The following is a 22,503-nucleotide window of genomic DNA, read 5'->3' on the forward strand; positions in this document are numbered from 1 at the left end:
TAAAATCACGCAAACCAGAATGTGGATGGGTCCTATCGGCACCATGACTCAGGCCCGTAAATCTGTTTAATCCACTTGTAATCTCATGGATCTAATTTGCTAGGGCACAAATAATGCCAAAATAGAGATGTATTATCGGACCTAGGACGCCCCCTTGTGGTGGAAGCTGGATCACAAACCCTTAAAACTCATGCTTCTAGCCTAGGCCACTGGTGCTCTCTTCAAGTGCCTGCACGTCCCGTCAGCATTGTCATGCTGGGTCTTGTAGATCCACAACGGCTGTAGCGCAGCGCCCTCCTTAACCCTAACCTGTCCTCATTTGTCTGAAGTGCCGTTTGCCTTCTAATTCTAGGGGGTAAAAAATAATGAAACCATTAACTCAAATAATTATTCCCTCACTACGTCCAAGGACCCCATTCACCGCAAATGATTGTTTGTTCCGCATGGCTGCACCCATCCTATATCTTTATTCTCTTATTGTCCTGCACTTAATAAGCTGGGGGAAATATTCATGAAGCCTCATTGTGTGAAGGAAGTGGGGCGATTCGTTTCATTTCGCAGAAGGACGGCTGCCGGAAGTCTTCAATGAATAGTCACCATTTAGTATAACGTTCAATAGAAGTCTGAATATTTGTCTATTGTACAGTTTAATCTGCCTCTGGCATTCTCGGGGGGTAGGGGTGGCTTTATATACTATATTTGAAGAGTTTCGGTACAAAACGCAGTGAATGAAGGAAGATAAGTCTGACTGGGTACGTCATTGTGTCTCGTGGTTAGAACCTTATCAATGTCAGGTCTGAATAAGGGAAATAGTTCTGTGTTTGGTCTAACCGTAATATTTCCCCGGACGTTAACAATACATTATAAATAGTCTGCAAGGATCCATAGTTATGGAAACGGCTTTCTTCTTACTATATAGTGCGGTAAAGAGATCACATTCATTGTCTTGGCCGCTCACAATAATAAAGGAGACTTATTAAGGGGTAGTACGCATATGATAACTGAAGCATGGCTGACCATGTATCATGGCACAATACATCCCAAGCTTAGGTGTTGTCTTATTTTAAATACACGTGAGCTTCCAATCCTAACATGGATTGGGTCACCCTTACGGGAAATTGTATTAGGCTATTATTACAGATGGGTAAATTTCAATTAAAGGCCGAGTTAATTTGCAAACTTACCATAGTAAGACAAAGCAGTTTACAATAAGGGGCAGATTAATTTCTTAGGTCATTTTTATTGCACTGTTGTATATTTTTTTAGGGTCTATTGCAGTGGTGGAAATGCAGGGTATACGGGGTATGTCATACCGCCACTTCTCCTACTGCCGTCATTGTGACACTATCACATTCCAGTCACTTACATTATATATATATATATATATATATATATATATATATATATATATATATATAGTGGTAGAAATGGGGGGTATCTGGGGGCATGTCAGACGCCACTTCTACTGCTACATTGTATCACTGTCATGTTCCAGTCACTTCTATCCCCATTAAATATTTTATACCCACAGTTCTAAATTTCCACTTCGAACACTGATCTATGCTGTAAATTGTCCGTCTATCCCTAGTGCAGGGTTTTGATACGTGACCGTGGTGCTCGGACTACACTGGCGCAGTTGTTCCTGGCTTGGCGTAAGCCGCCATGATTTAGTCACTCCCCTCTCATATATTAAGAGGTGACAATGAAACCAGGCGGTAAGTCGGTCTTCAACCGCGGTCACCACTACCAGTCCCGGGGCAGAGGGACATGCTCCATAATTTATATAAATAATAATAATTGAAGTGTCCATCAGTGATGCATATGTTATGCTGCTGCTGTAACTCACATAGTTGTGTCTCAAAAGCTGAAAGATATTACTATTAGGTAAACATTTTAGATTAATATTGAGATGAATGAGAAGTGAACAATTCCTTATTTTTAATTGTAAATTAGATGTACAGTCCATAGGGTGGTGCCCATTATGTAGGTATATATATATATATATATATATATATATATATATATATATATATATATATACACATTCATTTATTGTTCTGTAAGATATTTATTCACCATAGAGCAGCACAGAGACATATTGAAATCAATGGGCAGGGATTGCTGGAACTTGTGGTCCCACAGCACCTGGCTAGGCCCTCATGCTGCCCACATCTGCTTTTCACACTTATTTGTGATTTTATTCTACCTATAGTCCATCTTGTTTACTTTTGGGTAAGGGGACATTTTGGGTTGTTCTGTTAGGAAGGGTCTAAATAAAGTTTCTTAAAGCAGCCGCCATATTGACTGAGGGCGTCATGCGGGCGGGGCTATGCCGCCGCACCGTGATTGGCTGCCCTTCCTGTCAGTAAACGCTTGCCTGCTCGGGATTGGCGGAGCGGAGTGGCTTTAATAAGAGAGGCTGTGGTTGGGCGGCCGGCCGGCGTTTATAGCCAATAGCAGCGGGGTTTGTTTCTCCAGTGTTTGCTGCCTCGCGGATTGTGCTGCTGTTCATTGTCCGGGAACGTGTGGAACTGAGAGCGGAGACATGAGGTACGAGAGGCCGGGGAGCCCGGGGGGGGACTAGGCCGCGTGCGGTGTATGAGGGGGAGGACGCCGGGGGTCAGTGTACGGGGGGAGGGGGGAGATCCGAGACTGCTTCTGTGACCTGTAACGTACTGTCCACCCCTCCCCAATATCTGCCTGTAACCACAGCAGCCCCCTCCCCAATATCTGCCTAACCCTATCCCTAATAACTATATATATCTCCTCACCCAGTAAAGTAGTCATAGCAGCCCCCTTCCCAATACCTGTATGTAATCCCCCTCCCCAACTCTGTTTGCAACCCAGTAATATTCTAGCACCCCCCCTCCCCAATATTCATATAGATCCAGGATGACCACCTGGTTCTGTGCCAGGTCTGGTGTAGGGTGATCTCCTGTATCTTACCAGCTACAGATAGATTTGTCGTCCGCTGGTCCTGCCAATAACATCCAGCCATGGACTAGCGGGTGAATGACATTGTCTTAGTGCTGTACTTGGCACCAATGAATGAATTTACATTAGATTTATAGCTGTGACGGTGATATGTGGGAGATGGGGATAACCTGTTACCCGCCAGACTATATCTACCTGCTGTAAACTGCATCAGACGTCTGATTGTTCTTGTTCTCAGGGGTGAACGAGGTCGCGGACGTGGACGCTTTGGTCCGAGAGTGGGCCCTGGAGCTGGGTATGTATCTTACACCTCCCGTGTATGGGCTATTTCCGTAAGTCCTCCCTGGTGCTTTGTCTAACTATTTGTTTCTTCCAGTTTCAGGCCCTTTGTTCCACACATTCCCTTCGACTTCCACGTGGTGAGTGATTTTATCTGTCGGTCTTTACGCCAACTTCCCGGGACTTCCCGCCGTTAATATTTGACATCCTTGTTTTAGTGTGAGATGGCGTTCCCGCGTGTCAAGCCGACCACAGATGAGAGCCCGTTCAGTGAAGCTCTGCTCAAACGAAACCAAGACCTCGCCCCGACACCGGCTGAACAGGTAGCCCTCCATGCCACTATCTGCCCATGACTGCTGTTATACAGCTTGGGGCCTACAGATTACATCCGATGTACTAGACTATGAACCTAGCGATGGGAATTTGCAACCTTAACCTCCATTCTCTCTCCCAGGCGTCTATCCTGTCTCTGGTAACGAAGATTAACAACGTTGTTGACAACTTGATTGTGGCGCCTGGAAACTTTGAAGTGGTGAGTTCCTGTCTCGTATGTTATGACCTCTCTGGTCATACCTGGAATGTAGCTTCTAGTACAAAAAGCAATTCACCCCCCCTCTGCTTTTTTACAATGACAAACCTTTAATCAATGGTAAAGATTGTTGTACGTTTGTTATAGAAACTAGTGGTCCACTTGGCGTCTCTTCAACAAGATGGCCAAAAGGCAGCTTTGCACACTATAAGACACGAGTATGGGTCATAGAAGCATTTGGTAATATCCCTCTACCAAAGCTCTGCCGAGCATTAGTCTGAGGCGTCCTAGTATCGGTCACAACCGTGACAAGTCGTCTGTTAAACACAGGAATAAACGTACGTTGAGATAGTGACGTGTGAATGTTTTTGCTCCTTCAGCAAATTGAAGAGGTGCGGCAGGTGGGCTCTTACAAGAAGGGCACAATGACCGCCGGGCACAACGTGGCAGACCTCGTGGTAATCCTGAAGATCCTCCCAACGTGTGAGTAACTGAAGTTTGGTGACTGGCGTTTTGAGGACGCTCTTGGTCGTCGGATACTGAACCGCTCTCGTTTTTCCTTTCAGTGGAAGCCGTCTCAGCCCTGGGTATGAAAGTGGTGGAAACGCTCCGAACACAAGACCCCGCAGAAGGTCAGTTTGCCTCCTGCAGTCTTCCCTCGCTCTCCATAGGGTTTGTCTTGTGGGTTACCCAAAATCTCTAGAGATTAACCCCCAAATGTCTAATTTTAGTTCTCACCATGCTCACCAACGACACCGGCTTCGAGATCAGCTCCGCCGACGCCACCATAAAAGTTCTGATCACCACCGTACCGCAAAATCTACGGAAACTCGACCCCGAACTGCATCGTAAGTAATGGTCGGTCTGCTCTGCTTTCTGCTTTATGTCCTGCGTGGCAACTAAACCACTTCTGTATTGTAGTGGACATCAAGGTCCTGCAGAGCGCGCTGGCGGCCATCAGACACGCACGCTGGTTCGAGGAGAACGCATCCCATACCACGTAAGATGAGATTTGTCTTAGAGCAGAGTCTGGCGTGGCTAGCTCTGCGTGTTACCGCCTGGTCTCCTCTTCTGTATGACCGCCTCTCACTGTACCGTTTCTATCTCCACAGAGTCAAAGTTTTGATCCGGTTATTGAAAGATCTGAAAGGTCGATTCTCTGGGTTTGAGCCTCTGACCCCCTGGATCATCGATCTCTTGGTATGTCTCTTCCAGAGAGCAGTCTGATCTCTTGCCTGGTGTAGTTATGTGACATTAACAGTGTGTTCTTCTCAGGGACACTACGCCGTCATGAACAATCCCTCCAGGCAGCCGCTGGCGCTCAATGTGTCCTACAGGTAAGAATCTGGGAGCTGACGGTGTGAGGGGGATGAGATTGCTCTGTCCAGTATGATACAATGATTGTTCTGTCTCTCAGGCGATGCCTTCAGATTCTGGCAGCCGGGCTCTTCCTTCCAGGGTCCGTCGGCATCACAGATCCCTGCGAGAGCGGGAATTTCAGGGTCCACACAGTGATGACCCTGGAACAGCAGGTGAGAGACCGTAACCTTTAGATCTCCCAATACAGACACAGTAGGTGGCTGTATTATACTAATTATCTGATAGTAATGTCTATAGTCTAGGTAGTGTGATCCAGGATAACTGAGTGTATAGAGGAAGAGATATCACTGGGTGACAGTGACTGCTGTACAGGACTCTTGTAGAGACACAATAGGTGGTTGTATTATACGAATGATCCAGGATAGTAGAGTAAGATTTCCCCTGAGCTTATTGCTGTGTCTCCCCCAGGACATGGTATGTTACACGGCACAGACTCTGGTTCGCATCCTATCTCACGGAGGTTTCCGTAAGATTCTCGGTCTGGAAGGAGAAGCCGGATGTAAGTAGTGATTATATGCAGAGAACTGTCCCCATGACTGTGGTTCTCTATTCTGACTCCCATCTTGTTACAGCTCTGGCCACAGAAATGTCCACGTGGGACGGTGTAATTGTGACCCCCTCGGAGAAGGCCTATGAGAGGCCGCCGGAGAGGAAGGAGGGAGAGGATGAGGAGGGCCAGGACCAGGATATCCCTGAGGGAACAGAGGAGGAGAATATGGAGACCCAGGAGTGACCGTAGAAGGTATGTCTGTCGCTCAGCCTTTCTCTGCACCGCAGCCTACGTCTGTAATTCCGCCATCTTACTGGAGGCTTTTCATCTCTCCAGGTTCTGAAGTTGTTTGGTTTCCCCGCCAGCCCAAGAGGCAGAAGACACCAGGTCTATTTCCGGACCAAGACCCTCAGTGTTCGCGTTCCCCGCTTGTGTTGTGACTTATTTTATACAGTAGTGATTTTCATGCAGACAATAAATTTTTATTTCCACCATTCTTTAATCAGTCTGTGTTGTCAGTGGGTGTGACATTGGTGGGGTCAGTGGTGGATCCAGGGGGGGCTGGGGTGGGGTGGGGCAATCGCCTCCCCTAGCAGGGGCTTGCTGCCAGCAGCTGCACAGTATGTGTGCAGGTCCGCTCGACAGTGTGCTGCCCGGCTGCTCTGATTGTGTGCTGCCCGGCTGCTCTGATTGTGTGCTGCCCGGCTGCTCTGATTGTGTGCTGCCCGGCTGCTCTGATTGTGTGCTGCCCGGCTGCTCTGATTGTGTGAATGTCAGAAAGGGTGCAGGGCCTAAATCGCCCCCCCCAAATCGCCCCGGGTATAGCAATTTTCTAGATCCGACCCTGTGTGGGGTGTGATGTCATGCTGGGTGTAACCAGGGTCTGAGGGGATTGTGTATAACAACCGTGACTTCTGTGTATCCTGGCATGTTCTATCTAGTCTGCAGCTCCGCTTCTAGATGCTTCTGGGAACAGGTCCCTGTAATAGTGCTCTAACTATGTACAAGGACAACTAGTTAAACTTAAAAATCTGCTCTTACTAAACAAACTACAATTGGGTGATTTCGCGTTGCCCAACAGACATCTCAACGATTTGAGAGCTTGCCCCATATGCTGGCGGTATGGAGAGTCACCAAGTGTGCCAGATTCAGTGTCTAGTCCACTGGCCCGGTGTATGTTTCCGCAGCGGCTGTGCTATTCGGATGCACCAGTGGCTAAACGCAGCTTTGACGTGTAATGAGGTGTCAGACAGGAACAGCTGGGCTGGGCATCTAACACAAGTATATGGTTTGTGAGGTATGAGGACTTGTGTTCCTGGCTGCCTCCTGTAAGGATCACATTCAGTAAGTGAGTGCTCAGCGATACTGACGCCGTGACCTGTAAACAGCTTTACCTATGTCTCCATCCACACAGGCTTTATTGGTCTGGAGTTAGAACTGTTCATCCTGACGGGCAGCCATGTTGCCTCATCCACAGACACTGTAGTATGTAAACTACACAGCCATCGTTTGTCAAGTTCCTACATCGGCCAATGCTCAATCGCCTGAAACATGTCTGGGCGGAGCCGTTTCCCTTTGTCACCCATATCTGTAGTTATTCTGGGGCTCTGCTCCTCTTCTGTCCGGCCGTGGGCTTAGGACTGTCGCTGCAGTTGGCAGCCAATCAATTAATCCACTGCGGCCCCGACGGACTGTGAGGTCTGGGAGTAAGATCAAAGCTGCATCGGAAGAGAGGGAGATTAGCTGCCCTACATTAGGCTAATTGGCATTAATTGCCAATCCTCTCAATGGAGGTAGCCAGGGTAAGATATGTTTTAATCTGCGGCAAATCAAACTAGGGGTGCACAAGGGAGATTCAGATTTGTCATAAAGACCCAATTTTTTTATTTTTTTTTCACTGGAAAATGTAGAGTGCAGAACACCGGAAAATGACCCCTTTTATATCTTCTTTGCCCAGGGAATGCCCCCACGTACCTCAAAGTGTTATCCCAGAAGCTGAAACCCATTCACCGAGCAGTGTGTAGACTGCAGATGAAATATTTCATTTATTTTTGACCCCAGTACACGAGTGGCTGATGGTGATTTGTCCACTGTCTCCATTAAAGGAGGATCACACGAAGAGCGGCATCAGTGCCGGCTGTGTAATTCACACCATAGTCATTGACATCAGATGACGGTTCTCAGATTATTTTTTTACGAGATTAATGTGATTCATCCGGAGCAGTTGCTGCACTTCACACTTATGGCCACAAGATGGCGATTTCATCCTAACATGCCTGAGGTCATGCCTGTAGTTTGTGATTGTAACATATTGATTTGTGTAATAAGCTTCTATATCGCCTTATAAAGGTCATGAGGGAAGGATTTACATAGAATCCTGGTATTTACTGTGCTATATTACAGATTGTGAGAGGGATATATTGTGTTTAACAAGCAGCCTGGATTAGAGAGAGGCTGATCCAGATTCCACATTAATATCATGGTACAAATACCAGTGATCTCTGTTTTGAATAAAATGCTTTTGTACTTTGAAAGTTGCCAGACTTTGTTCAAACATCCCCAAACCCCCTCCGCCCTCTGAGCTGGATTAGGTCATACACAGAGCAGTGTATACACCAGCCAGAAGATTATATAGCAGCCGCTGCCGGTGCCCAGATACATATAAGGCAGCCGGAGGTACCTGACCTGCGTGGCCAGTGTTATTGGCTTATTCCACGTTGCCCTGTGCTTGTAACACGCCGCCCTGTGGTTGTGGTGTGTATTACATTCCTTGTTACTATAACTTACGTCTATGTTGTGCTCCTCTCTCACCTCAGTCAGAAGTTAGGACATTTCCATCATTATCCAGGTTCCATATTTCCCCTTTGCCCTGTTGCGTAACCCACACATGGTCCCGCTCTGTCATCTTGCTGGAATTCCAGCTATGTGCCCCCACGTGTCTAATAACCCCTTGTACAGATCCGGGTCTCCGGAGATTTGCTGATCTACAATAACTGGAAACAGATCACGACCATACAGCCAACAATCTTCCATTCCGGAATCCTTTATACAACAATCTCTTCAGGGGAGACTCGCCAAGGTGCGGTTTTGAATCCTCTTGTACAGTGACAAATACACAAACTGCGTGATCTATGGAGCTGGGGCTTGTCAGACCACCAGATCAATGTCCACGCTCTTCCCTGTAGCCCTGAGCAGGGTAATTATGTTATAATAGAGCGCATGCTCTTTGCTCACTGCGAGTGCTGCCATGCATTCGCAACCCATGACTGCTGTGTGTGGAACTACAAGAGCCAGCATGCATAATATCACTTGTAGTGTTTCGTTATTTACAGTTATAATAAAAGAAAAACACCCCCTTATTGAAATAAATCAATTAAAAGTGTAGTAATAATAAGATTTTTCCCCCCATAATTTATATCAAAATATTTTGACGTTAATACTTGTCCAAAATCCTTGTTTGTTGTTCTGACTTAAGCCATACAGAAAAACAAAATGACCCAGTGTACAATATGGAGGTCTCACGAGGAGCCCCCAACATAAATAGTTACTCTCCGGTAAGCTTGTGTACTTGAGAGCTAGGCAGCCAATCAAGAGCAGGGACCCTCCCCCTGTTATATAGAGGTTTATAATACAGCCCCCCATTAGTCCAGTCCCCGGGTCTGTCTCACACGTAGTCATGTCTGAGCATCTCTCCGTGCGCAGAGCAAACAGCTTATTAATGACCAGGCCGCGGATTCACTTTCATGGTCCCCCAGCAGCAGATTCACACAGAGATAAAAGCACTGAGATGGTATATATCAGACAGACCCATTAATGTCCCGCGTGGCCGCAGCGATGGAAGAATCCGTATTGTGCTCACTTGTCCGTCATTTGGGGCTTTAACCCCTTGTCTCCTAAGTAGATTCCTCAGATCGCACAATATGTTAGGCAGATGGAAGACATAATGTAACATAACTACTACTGTGCGTGTGTGTGTGTGTATATGTGTGTGTGTATATATGTATATATATATATATATGTATATATATATATATATATATATATATATATATATATATATATACACACACATACATATACTCTCTCTCTCTCTCCCACATCATTAGCACTGACAGTGACATGAATAACACTGATTATCTGGTTACTCCGGCACCTGTCAGGGGTGGGATATATTAGGCAGCAACTGAACAGTCAGTTCTTGAAGTTGATGTATTGGAAGCAGGAAAAATGGGCAACGTGAGGATCTGAGGGACTGTGACAAGGGGCAAATAGTGATGACTGGGTCAGAGCATCTCCAACTGGCCGGTATTGTGGGGTGTTCCCGGTATACAGGGGTTAGTACCTACCTAAAGTGGTCCAAGGAAGGACAACCGGTGACAGGGTGACGGGTGCACAAGCCTCATTCATCCGCCTGGGGAGTGAAGACTAGGACGTCTGGTCCAATCCTACAGAAGAGCTGCTGTAAAGTTACTGCCGGCTATGATAGAAAGGTGTCAGATCACACAGAGCTCCGCAGGTTGCTGTGTATGGGGCTGCGGAGCCGCAGACCGGTCAGAGTGACCATCCTGACCTCTGTACACTGCAGAAAGTGCCTACAATGGGCACATGAGCGCCAGAACTGGACCATGGAGCACTGGAAGAAGGTGACCTGGTCTGATGAATCACGTTTCCTTTTACATCATGTGGACGGACGGGTGCGTCGTTCACCTGGGTAAGAGATGGCACCAGGATGCACTATGGGAAGAAGGCAGCTGGCGGAGGCAGTGTGATGCTCTGGGCAATGTTCTGCTGGGAAACCTCAGGTCCTGGCATTCATGTGGATGTTACAATGACACGTACCACCTACCTAAACATTGCTGCAGACCAAGTACACCCTTCATGGTAGCGGTATTCCCTGATGGCAGTGCCCTCTTTCAGCAGCATAATGCACCCTGTCACTCTGCAGGAATTGTTCAGGAATGGTTTGAGGAACATGACAAAGAGATCAAGTCCCCAAAGTCCGAGCCATGGAGGCCCCAAATTACAGAAGTTAAAGAATACCACAGGACACCTTCACAGGTCTTGTTGAGTCCATGCCTCGACAGGGCATAGTGGGACCTACACGATATTATGCAAGTGGTTTTACTGTTGTGGCTGTTTGGTGTGTGTATATATATATATATATCAATGTAATTCAGCGCTATTATCTGCCAGAGGTAGGTGTGTTTTTAGAGCCTTTAAAGATTATAACAATATTCAGTGTAATTGCCAATTGAATGTGTCATTTTTAATTGCAAATGTGCTACGTTTTTCTCGTCTATTTAACTACCACCCTCTATCTTGTAGGTGGCTAAGTGATTAGCACTTCTGCTTCACAGCACTGGGGTCATGAGTTTAATTCCTGACCATGGCCTTATTTGTGTGGAATTTGTAGGTTCTCCACGTGTTTGCGTGGGTTTCCTCCGGGTGCTCGGGTTTCCTCCCACACTCGTAAAACATACTAGTAGGTTAATGGGCTGCTATCAAAATTTACCCTAGTCTCTCTCTCTCTCTTTCTCTCTGTGTGTCTGTCTGTCTGTGTGTATGTTAGGGAATTTAGACTGTAAGCTCCAATGGGGCAGGGACTGATGTGAGTTCTCTGTACAGCGCTGCGAAATTAGTGGCGCTATATAAATAACATGATGATTATAAACTGTTCTCTGATTCCATATGCTATCCTACGATTTCTTGAACCACTGCTCCATCATCTCATAGACTACCTATGTCACTGCTACGTCATCACAGACTGCCTGTGTTATTGCTCCGTCATCTCATACACTACCCGTGCCACTACTCCATCATCTCATACACTACTTATGTCACTGCTCCATCATCTCATATACTGCCTGTGCCACTGCTCTATCATCTCATAGACTGGCTGTGCCACAATGGTCTGTCTCATGCATGTACTCAAGAAACGGGCCCCACTAGTGGCATGCCGGGGATGATGGGAGTTGTAGTCTGAGCAGGTGAGTGGCGTCCTGCTTCTGTGCATCTCCCCATCACCCACCCTGTAGTACTGGAAGCTGCGAGTTACCTGATTTATATGCCTTGGCTGAAGCTAATCTGGATCTGAGCCACATCCAGCAATACAAATTGTTCTGCTCTCTGAAGCGAGCTATCTCCCCCAAACTTCTCTCCTCGGCTGAGCTCTCTGTATGTGAGCCCGCTGCCTGGATCGCACGTGTCTCGCCGGAATACACGAGGTGACACACCTGATCTGATGTGCGCATTCATTACACGCTTGTGACCTGAAGGTTAACCCCTGTCATTCCATCCACCCCTCTCTCATAACTCTCCTTCTAACTATAGGTTCAAATGTAAAAAACGATGTTCGTCCTTGAGGATTTAGATTGTGAGCTCTTTAGAACGGATCGTAATTCTAAAAAAAAACATTCTTGCACCTGTTTTTCACAGTTTGTTGTGTTTGTTCCTTATGAGTTTGAAGCACGCTGCATACGCTGTGGCGCCATATACATAGACATATACATAGAAAACACAATGAAGTGATCACAATTAGGATGTGAGAGATTCTGGAGTGTGTACACAGCATAGAATAACATTGTGAGGTCGTTGAAATTCAGGAAGATCATCCGCAACCTCTGGTATGTCATCGAGATCGATATTGGCTGTGGAGAATTATGGAGCAGTCCAGTGGACGATGGTTGGGATTACAGCCTACATTAAGATTTTGGAACTGTATTAACTGGTTCTTAAACATTAGATTGTAGTTAACGTTTGGATTCGTTCTTGACCAACTACTCGTTTCCGTTGTTAGTGAGAATACACCATATGTTGAGTGGAAGTATTGATTGCAGGACCCTTGCTGATATAGTCCTTGACTAGAGGTTTCCCGAAGGTCTTTCCTGCTATCACCTCTTCTCCAGGACCTCACATTGGGCTGCAACCTAAATTCACAAGAGGAGCAAGTGTGGCTCTGAGTGGAGATTGGGACAGTTGTGAGGGTGTATTAGTGTGAAAAGTGTTATCGGGGATAAGATGACCTCTAAAAAAGAGATGGGTTTTCATAGAGCATCTAAAGATTTGAAGGCTTTGGGTAAGTCTGATTGGGCATAGTAAGGAATTTCATAAGTGGGGAGCAGCACGGGAGAAGTATTGTAGGTGGGAGTGAGAGGTGGTTACCAGAGACGAGATAAGGCGCAGGTCAGAGGTAGATCTAAGACGTCTTTTCTACCGAAGACGAGAGGTTTTCCTGAACAATCTTTACGCCCATGTCAAAAGTAGGTGGCTGGCACATTCTAGATCTGCAAATGCGTAAAGTTCTCGCAATATTTTTGTGCACGTCACAAACTGGTGACCATATACCCCTAAAAAAGGTACTGGTTGACCACCAGCATGTCACCAGTGTCTATCATGGACTGTTTACAGGTGTTTGGCCCTTGGCGATGGACGACTTTGTCTCATGGATTCTTCCTAGTTCTGAGAAGTTTTCTGCAGCCTCCTCTCCACCAATATCCATCCAACAGCTCCGACATTTCTTCAGCTTCTCACAAAATCCTTGCGCATCCACCGACGAGCATTTTCCACCCTTTCATTCACGTCTCTTTCAAGGAATGGAAATCTCTGGAAGTTGCCGATACGATGAGACTATGCTTGAGGTCGTCGGTTTGGTTTCATCCATTGATTGTGTTACATTGGCGATGAAGTCCGTGATGTAGAAATCTTTCCAGAACTGGTTCCTTTTCTATGTATTTCTCTGCTTCTCCAGCTGCTTTCCTTCAAGAGGAATTTTTTCCAAGAATTCCCGCAAGAAAACACCTCTCAATCTTATTGATGTAGGTCCGACTGGACATCTTATCCCAACGCAGACTGGCAACGTGGTCAGAAGCTAATTCCACTGGTTCTAATAACTTTTATTGCAGTATTCTCCCTGACAAATATCATGTAACAAGAACCCTTCTTCAAATGGAAATGTCAAGTAATGGGACAAGACATCCGTGACTTGCTGCCATGCTAACGATTGATCAGCTGGAGGGGTCAATACACAATCAGCCAATCAGAAGCGGCTAGATAGTTCTGATCGTGATCGTTCGTACAGTTGTACCAGCCCTTGAGCACCTGCAAAGGCCAGGCCTCCTAAAAGGCATTCTGCGGATGTGCCCACCACTAATTGTGTCGCCCTAACCATAATCAGCTCCCACTCGCCCACCCCCGTTCTGTCTCCCAAGGTATATGGAGGTGTAAGTCAGTGATGTGCAATTATTTATATATGGATCTAGACGTTTTTTGGTGCGCAGTATGGAAGCGTGAACCCTCTCGCAGCATCGGAAATGGTCCTTGAAACAAATAGACAACCCTAAAATAAATACTGGTGAAAGTACATACTGCATGGTAATATCACTTTTAGGAATACAAAACAACCAAGGTGGATCAATAATAAGATATTGGAGGTGATAAGGAAAAAAAAGAGCATTTAAATGTGAAAACTAGAAGGGACTGAAACATCAGTATGAAATACAAGGCATGCAGCTAAATATGTAAAGAGGAAATCAAGTCGGCAAATATTGAAGCTGAGAGATGATAACAATCTAATCCCCGATCGTTCTTCGAGTACATAGACAGCATGACAAATGAATCTAGTAATATTGAGCCTCTACATGAAAAACGAGGAAAGATAATTGCAAAAGTTAAACAGAAAGCTGATCTTTTAATATGGTCTATCTGTATTCATAAAGGAGAAAGTGATGGCAGGAAATATTTGGTGTAACAATAGTCTATGTACATCATGCATGGTACTTGTCTACTCAAGAAAGAGGTGCAGCTTCACCTACACAAGAAGATGGCAAAGTACACACAAGAAGATGGCAAAGTACATGGACCAGACAGCTTTCACCCATGTGTGCTGAAGGAGCTAAGTCCAGTAACTCATCAATTATTTTCTTCTATTTGCCGACTCCCTCAGCAAGCAGATGTGGAACCAATCTTTACAAAGGGAACAAAATCATAACCAGCGACCCCGACTTCCGTATAGTGGGTAAATTAGTTGAACCGATTCTAAGGGGTGTAAATCTGAAAAACATTGTAGAATATATCTATATCTTTGAGGTCTACAAAAACTTTTAGCTCCATGGGCCATACAGAGGACAAGGGATTATCAGTTGTGAATGGATGAAAGATGGCTTCACCATTAGACTCAGAAGAGTTCTTTACTGTAAGGGCGGTTATGATGTGGTTTCCTGACAACATGAGGCGGTGACGGCGAATTCTCTAACAGACTGCAACAATGGATTAGATGCCCCCCCCCATGAGGCTAAATTGGCAGCGGGCACACTGGGTGGGTTGTTTTACCTTCCTATTGATCAGCATAATTATAACTAATAACAATGCGTTCCAACATCCAGTTTGCTTAGTGATCGCTCCATGCCGGCATTGACTTTCGTAGCTCCGTATCATTTTGTATATTATTCCAGAGCTATGAGAACCACAGAACAATAGTGCTGTGTGTAGTGACAGTAGTTACGGATCGCTCCGAGCAGCAGGTGCCGACGGTCAATCTTCCTGCGTACACAAAACACAAATCTTGGCTGCCTCTAATGTTCCTATCCTAACGTTGGGTCTTCGTAGACAATGTGGCACGTAGCCCCAGGCAGTTTCAAGGATTTTAGAGGGTGCTTGACACGATATAAGGGATGCATTGTATTAAAGCCCTGTTCGTGCCATCTGGTTTCTTATCCGACAGAACAGGTATAACTGGACTGGCAAAGTCCTGGCTATAATACCTCCTTTATCTGATGGGCCCGTTAGCCGTGAGAGGGGAGAGAGGGATCTAGGGTGTAGACCGTAGCTGTGATTAGTAATATGTTCTCTATAATGTCCAGGCTTATTCTCCCTATTACAGAGATGTGTCCGCTGCCTCTCCTACCAGCAGGGGGTGCCGTTGCCCCCCCTATAGGCCGTGCCCTGGTATTCAGACCTTGGCACTCAGGGAAGTGACTTCTAGTTATTTATTGCATTTAGTTTCCGTCTCTCCACATCCTGACCGTCACACAGGGGAACCCAGAGCTTTAAAACAATGCTCACGTTTATAGGGACAGTTCCCGCTGTCTTCTCTCCGGAAACACTGTAATGTCCTGGTGTGAGAGGTGGCAGGAGATGAGTGCGGCCCACTCTCTTTTGTACCACCACCACCGCTGGAAGTTAGCTCCTGAGATTAGGAAACTGGGCGACAGACTCTGAGCGCACAACGAGAGAGATCAGTGTATTGGGAGCCTATAACCAGATTGGGACAGAGCTATCATTCTCTGTACACGTGGCTGGCCAGGTCCCCCTGTTGCATTTAGATTGTAAGCTCTTCAGGCAAGACTATTGCGCTGTCATTGGTTACTGAGCTAAGGTTAAGAACACATTCCCCCCTATTGGTTTCTAAGGCTGGACTTGGTACCATCAGGACAAGCCTGAGCTTAAGGCTAGTGGGCATGTGGTGGGCATAGATCCATATATACAGAACGCGGGCCTGTATTTGATGGGCATGGGGTTATGTTCGGTGAATACAGGGCTGTAGACTGTGGGTATAAGAGTATAGTGGGCATGGGCTGTATATAATAGACGTGGGTCTGTATAACACAGAATAGTCATATTTGCTATTTCGAGAACTTATTCACCCTGCGGACAGATTAAGACTGGGAACAAGGTGTATATACTTCTGAGATTGTCGTATTATTTACGGGTGGTCAGGGACAAATGGCGGAAAATGATGGTCATGGTTTCCGGCAATAGCAAACCGCATGCGATTGGCTGTTTGCGATTGCACCTTTGAAACTGATTGGTGTTTTCTTCGTCGCGCTGGCATACATTATATTTTTGTGTGCGTGCTTAAGCAAAATATTTTCTTTTTGTACACGAAACACAGCTATTTTTTTAAGTGTTATTGACACCTAATGGCGAAAGCGTTTCTTGCACATAAAATAAATGGATATTAGCATGAGCGCAATTGTGATATAAGTGTCTATGACGTGTGCCGAGCGTTAACTGGTCACATGTGCAAGTGGCGACATTCTACACGAATCTTAAGATGTGTACGGCCCAGTATAAAGCTCTCTCCAACTCTACTGCCCCTTATATCTCTAACCTACTCTCCATTCACACTCCCGCCCGCTCCCTGCGCTCGGCCAATGACCGCCGCCTCTCCTCCACCCTTATCACCTCTTCCCACTCCAGAATCCAAGACTTTTCCCGTGCAGCTCCCCTTCTCTGGAACGACCTCCCTCGTTCCATCCGTCTCTCTCTTACTCTGTGCTCCTTCAAACGTGGACTCAAAACTCACCTCTTCCTCAAAGCCTACCAACCATCTACTTAACCCCCATCTCCTCCCTTTGCTCGTCCTCCCTTCTCTCCTCTTGCCTCAACTGGCTCCTCTTGTGCCTGGTCTGTCTACCCTCTCTTAGGATGTAAGCTCGTATGAGCAGGGCCCCCTCCCCTCCTGTCTCCATACCTGGTCTTTCCGCTCCGTCTTTACTGCATATGACTGGCCGGAGTTTCTGAAGTATTTGTACTTTTTGTTCATTGTTCTGTATGGTTTCACCCTGTATAGTCTACTGTTAGTACTGTGTGCGGCGCTGCGGATACCTTGTGGCGCCTAACAAATATATGATAATAATAATAATAATATAAGGATGTAAATATGCAATTTTTACATCCAGAACTTTTGAACGTGAATTCCGCCCATTTTGTGCCCAAATCGGCGTTGGCTCCACTATGTCTATCCTCCGTCACACTACACACATTAAATGCTTTATGTCCTCTGTACGCGGCTCCGTTAATCCTTTTCGGGACATGCTTACTGCTTGGATAACACTGGGGGAAAAAAAACCCAAGTTGGCAGGTGAGTGTATGTCAGTATTGTTATTGAATGGAGACTGCACCCCTGGGTTGGACTTACAAACAGAACGCACTTCCTATAAGCTCTCTTTAGGGCTCGTTCCTACAAAGTATTCAGGATACGGATATCTCCCCCCCTCCGGTCTTATCACTTGAATGCAAATTGGAGGGAATTTAATTAGAAACGCCGCATGGAACAGGACTGGGTGGATGATCAGCTTAGGCTGCCACGGAGGGCGGCCTTCTCCACAATGTGTCTGCACTTCTGGAACCAAGGTTCATCTGAGCGGAGGTCGCTCAATTCCTGGAAGAGACGCCCACGGAAGGTTGCAGAAGACCAACACAGCTCAGGGGGATTTATACATGGTACAGCGGGTATGGAAATGGCACCGTGGTTGAACAGTGACCCACAGGAACATGACCCGTGTATTCTGCAGGTAGTGATTACTTTCAGTGGATCAAGGAAACACTATTGGAGTTTGGGACATAACATTCACTACAAATAATATGTAATAATTTTGAATTGATAGTTGCAAGGTGGCCTGGTGAAAGGGACAGCGTATATATATCCATTATCTAGACACAATGGAGGCAACCTATCAGCTCTGAAGGACCTAAGGACATAACTGAGGTACGAGGCACTAAGTGACTTGTCTGTCGGTCACTTGGTGCCTCGTGCCTCACTAAGTGACCTATCAGGAAAACCATTGTCATTTATCTACTCAGAAATAGTGTCTTTATTCAGCCACCATCAAGCGTGGCCGAACTGTAAACCGGCCCTTTTGATTGGCCCTTGTGCCGAGTGACAGGATTGATCCTCATGTGTCCAACTTTAGTATAAAGTCGGTATTAACTCCTGTTTTGTAGAGTTTCTCTGGGCTGTGTTCAATGAGAAACCTCACATGAGGTCAGAGGCCACAGAAAATGGCCGCCCCCACAGCCTTTTGCTAAGATAGACAGTATCACAAAAAATGATTATAATGATCTTTAATTTATATTATAGCGACAGCATATTTCACAGGATATGAACTTACAATAACAATTAAGGATCTGCACTAAAAGAGAAATGAAAGGGGCCTTGTCATGGGAGCTCACAATCTAAAGTCCAGTGTCCTGATTTAGATTTACACGTCTCTTGCACTTGCGTGGAGAAGGGGGGGACTGGCATCTCAACGCGCAGTATTGGCGCTAGAAGATGAATTGGACATTGCTGCCTTTTCCTGGGTATGGTCCGGTTCTGCGTATGCGCACAATACGCAACGCTTCGCCATTTGCGCTGCTTAATGAATCAGGCCCACGGTGAGCGACGCGTCATGTTATACAAAAGGTGATTGAATAGTTTACGATTTCCCCTAACGGAGATGCCAGCTAGAGATATCCTGGAGTATAAATCATTGCGACATGTTTATAACCACAATACAGCTGGGTAATTGCAGCTTCCATGTGACTCACGTGGGAACCGCTTGCATGCCACAGGTGTGTGAATATGCATGTTACTGGAGTGCGTGTAATGGGGTTTACCTAATGTACAGCAGCTATAAAATGTTGTAGCAGTTCTGTATTTCAGCGCAACGCTGTGAACAGAACAATTAGCAAACAATGGAAAAGGTTCTCCGTTGAGACATGCATCTGGTGGCGCTTCAGATGCTGGGGAACTACAATTCCCAGCATGGCTGTAGGTTGTCTAACCTTCGTCTCTCATTGGCTCCAGTTTTCACAGGACAGTATCATTCCCCCCGTTGGTGATCTTTACTTTGCAATGTCATTTTTCCTACAATTTGGATTTTTATCTGGATAATTAAAACTACTCAGAATAGAATCCTGTGACAATCACTCCAGTCACTGAACTGCACAAACGTCCCGCTCATCCTATGTGCCCAGGTTTGTCTCAGTTGTGTTCATTTCAACTTGAGCAGCTGTTGACATAGGGATCACTAGTCCCTGTATTAAACGCACTGTCAGTACACACTGAAAAGTTTAACAAACAGTTGACGGACCAGTAATGTAAGTTGTTGTCATGTTTTGTGTGTCAGGCATTCAGAAAAGCGTGTTTGAAAGGAGATGAGGAATGCTATGGGTCTCAGTTACGTGTATGAGAGATGAGGAGGGCTGAGGGTCTCAGTTACGTATAATAGAGGAGATGTAGGCAATGAGTCTGTTACGTGTAGGAGAGATGAGGAGAGCTGAGGGTCTCAGTTACGTGTAGGAGAGGAAAAGAGGAGGACTGGGGGTCTCAGTTATGTGTAGGAGATGAGGAGGGCTGAGGGTCTCACGTGCAATAGAGGAGATGTAGGCGGTGGGTCTCAGTTACTTGTATGAGAGGAGATGAGGATTGAGGGTCTCAGTTACGTGTATGATAGGAGATGAGGAGTAGTGAGTGTCTTAGTTATGTGTATGAGAGGAGACGAGGAGGGCTGAGGGTCTCAGTTACGTGTATGAGAGGAGATGAGGAGGACTGAGGGTCTCAGTTACGTGTATGATAAGAGATGAGGAGTACTGAGTGTCTTAGTTATGTGTATGAGAGGAGATGAGGAGGAGTGAGGGTCTCAGTTACATGTATGAGAGGAGATGAGGAGGGCTGAGGGTCTCCGTTATGTGTATGAGAGGAGAGGAGGAGGGCTGCGTGCCTCAGTTACATGTATGAGAGGAGATGAGGAGGGCTGAGTGTCTCAGTTGCGTGTAGGAGAGGAGATGAAGAGGGCTAAGGGTCTCAGTTACATGTAATAGAGATGGAGGCGATGAGTCTCAGTTATGTGTAGATGAGGAGGGCTGAGGGTCTCAGTTACGTGTAATAGAGGAGATGTAGGCAATGAGTCTCAGTTACGTGTATGAGAGGAGATAAGGAGGGCTGAGGGTCTAAGTTACGTGTCGAAGAGTAGATGTAGGTGGTGGGTCTCAGTTACATGTAGGAGAGGAGATGAGGAGGACAAGGGGTCTCAGTTATGTGTAGGAGAGGAGATGAGAAGAGCTGATTGTCTCAGTTACGTGTAATTCAGGAGATGTAGGCGATGGGTCTCAGTTACGTGTTTAAGAGGAAATGAGGGCTGAGGGTCTCAGTTATGTGTCGAAGACTAGATGTAGGTGGTGGGTCTCAGTTACTTGTATGAGAGGAGATGAGGGCTGAGGGTCTCGGCTACAAATATGAGAGGCGATGAGGAGGGCTGAGGGTCTCAGTTATGTGTAGGAGTGGAGATGAGGAGGACTGAGGGTCTCAGTTCCGTGTATTAGAGGAGATGAGGAGGGCTGATGCTCTCAGTTATGTGTATGAGAGGAGTTGAGGAGGGCTGAGGGTCTCAGTTACGTGTATGAGAGGAGATGAGGGCTGAGAGTCTCAGTTACGTGTATGAGAGGAGATGAGGAGGGCTGAGTGTCTTAGTTATGTGTATGAGAGGAGATGAGGAGGGCTGAGGGTCTCAGTTAAGTGTAATAGAGGAGATGGAGGTGATGAGTCTCAGTTTCATGTAGGAGAGGAGATGAGGAGGGCTGAGGGTCTCAGTTACGTGTAGGAGAGGAAAAGAGGAGGACTGGGGGTCTCAGTTATGTGTAGGAGAGGAGATGAGGAGGGCTGAGGGTCTCACGTGCAATAGAGGAGATGTAGGCGGTGGGTCTCAGTTACTTGTATGAGAGGAGATGAGGATTGAGGGTCTCAGTTACGTGTATGATAGGAGATGAGGAGTAGTGAGTGTCTTAGTTATGTGTATGAGAGGAGACGAGGAGGGCTGAGGGTCTCACTAACGTGTATGAGAGGAGACGAGGAGGGCTGAGGGTCTCACTAACGTGTATGAGAGGAGACAAGGAGGGCTGAGGGTCTCACTAACGTGTATGAGAGGAGACGAGGAGGGCTGAGGGTCTCAGTTGCGTGTCAGAGAGTAGATGTAGGCGGTGGGTCTCAGTTACGTGTAGGAGAAGAGATGAGGAGGGGTGAGGGTCTCAGTAACGTGTATGAGAGGAGACGAGGAGGGCTGAGGGTCTCAGTTACGTGTCAGAGAGTAGATGTAGGCGGTGGGTCTCAGTTACGTGTAGGAGAAGAGATGAGGAGGGGTGAGGGTCTCAGTAACGTGTATGAGAGGAGACGAGGAGGGCTGAGGGTCTCAGTTACGTGTCAGAGAGTAGATGTAGGCGGTGGGTCTCAGTTACGTGTAGGGGAGACGTATGTGGGGTTAGACGTGTGTGATTTCTGCACTAAGTGGGATTTTCTCACAAAGTGGACGAAAATGCACAGTTAGACAACACAGCAACTAATCCTCATCTTTCTCTTCTCTTTTCATCTTCAGGTATGTTCATCCATGCTGCTACTACTACTACTCTGATCATTATTCTGTGAATTTCATCCCTGCAATCTGTGTTTAAGTATGTTCATCCATGCTGCTACTACTACTACTCTGATCATTATTCTGTGAATTTCATCCCTGCAATCTGTGTTTAAGTATGTTCATCCATGCTGCTACTACTACTACTCTGATCATTATTCTGTGAATTTCATCCCTGCAATCTGTGTTTAAGTATGTTCATCCATGCTGCTACTACTACTACTCTGATCATTATTCTGTGAATTTCATCCCTGCAATCTGTGTTTAAGTATGTTATAGGAAACTGTTATCTGTTTAAACTTAGGTTGGCACAGTCTTTTATTGCTGCCTAATTTATGATAGGTATCTGGCCTCTATCCTTTCCCACAAATGTTTTCTTTTCCTTTGATTAGCTGACCAATTAGCACATCTGTAGTGTATTCCTAAATTAGACTGACTACATCTTAGCTTCATTCTATGGGGAGACGTATGTGGGGTTAGACGTGTGTGATTTCTGCACTAAGTGGGATTTTCTCACAAAGTGGACGAAAATGCACAGTTAGACAACACAGGTGGACAAACATTGGACTACATTTGACTTGCTTTTACTCCCAGCAATAAGCAACATCTGCCACAGCCTATTTCTGCACTACTTGTCTATTTATATGGAATACTGCTAAGAGGTAATTCTTAAAATACCCTTGCTTTTTGCTTTTACCCCTTTTATCACAATGTTTCACAAATTG

The 22,503-nt window shown here is 46.1% G+C and overlaps 1 protein-coding gene across 1 annotated transcript; it reads left to right on the forward strand.

The window, feature by feature from the left end:
• The first annotated feature begins 2,442 nt into the window (after positions 1-2,442).
• ILF2 (interleukin enhancer binding factor 2) lies at positions 2,443-6,109 on the forward strand. The gene is made up of 15 exons (XM_075191751.1): positions 2,443-2,550; positions 3,173-3,229; positions 3,311-3,353; positions 3,432-3,536; positions 3,668-3,745; positions 4,123-4,225; positions 4,309-4,374; positions 4,474-4,590; positions 4,664-4,742; positions 4,855-4,942; positions 5,018-5,079; positions 5,160-5,274; positions 5,531-5,621; positions 5,695-5,864; positions 5,949-6,109. The coding sequence occupies exons 1-14, from the start codon at positions 2,546-2,548 to the stop codon at positions 5,853-5,855; spliced, it is 1,170 nt and encodes a 389-aa protein (XP_075047852.1). The 5' UTR covers positions 2,443-2,545; the 3' UTR covers positions 5,856-5,864; positions 5,949-6,109.
• Positions 6,110-22,503: the final 16,394 nt, after the last annotated feature.

The sequence above is a fragment of the Mixophyes fleayi genome, chromosome 12, assembly GCF_038048845.1.
Source record: "Mixophyes fleayi isolate aMixFle1 chromosome 12, aMixFle1.hap1, whole genome shotgun sequence".
NCBI classification, from domain to species: Eukaryota; Metazoa; Chordata; class Amphibia; order Anura; family Limnodynastidae; genus Mixophyes; species Mixophyes fleayi.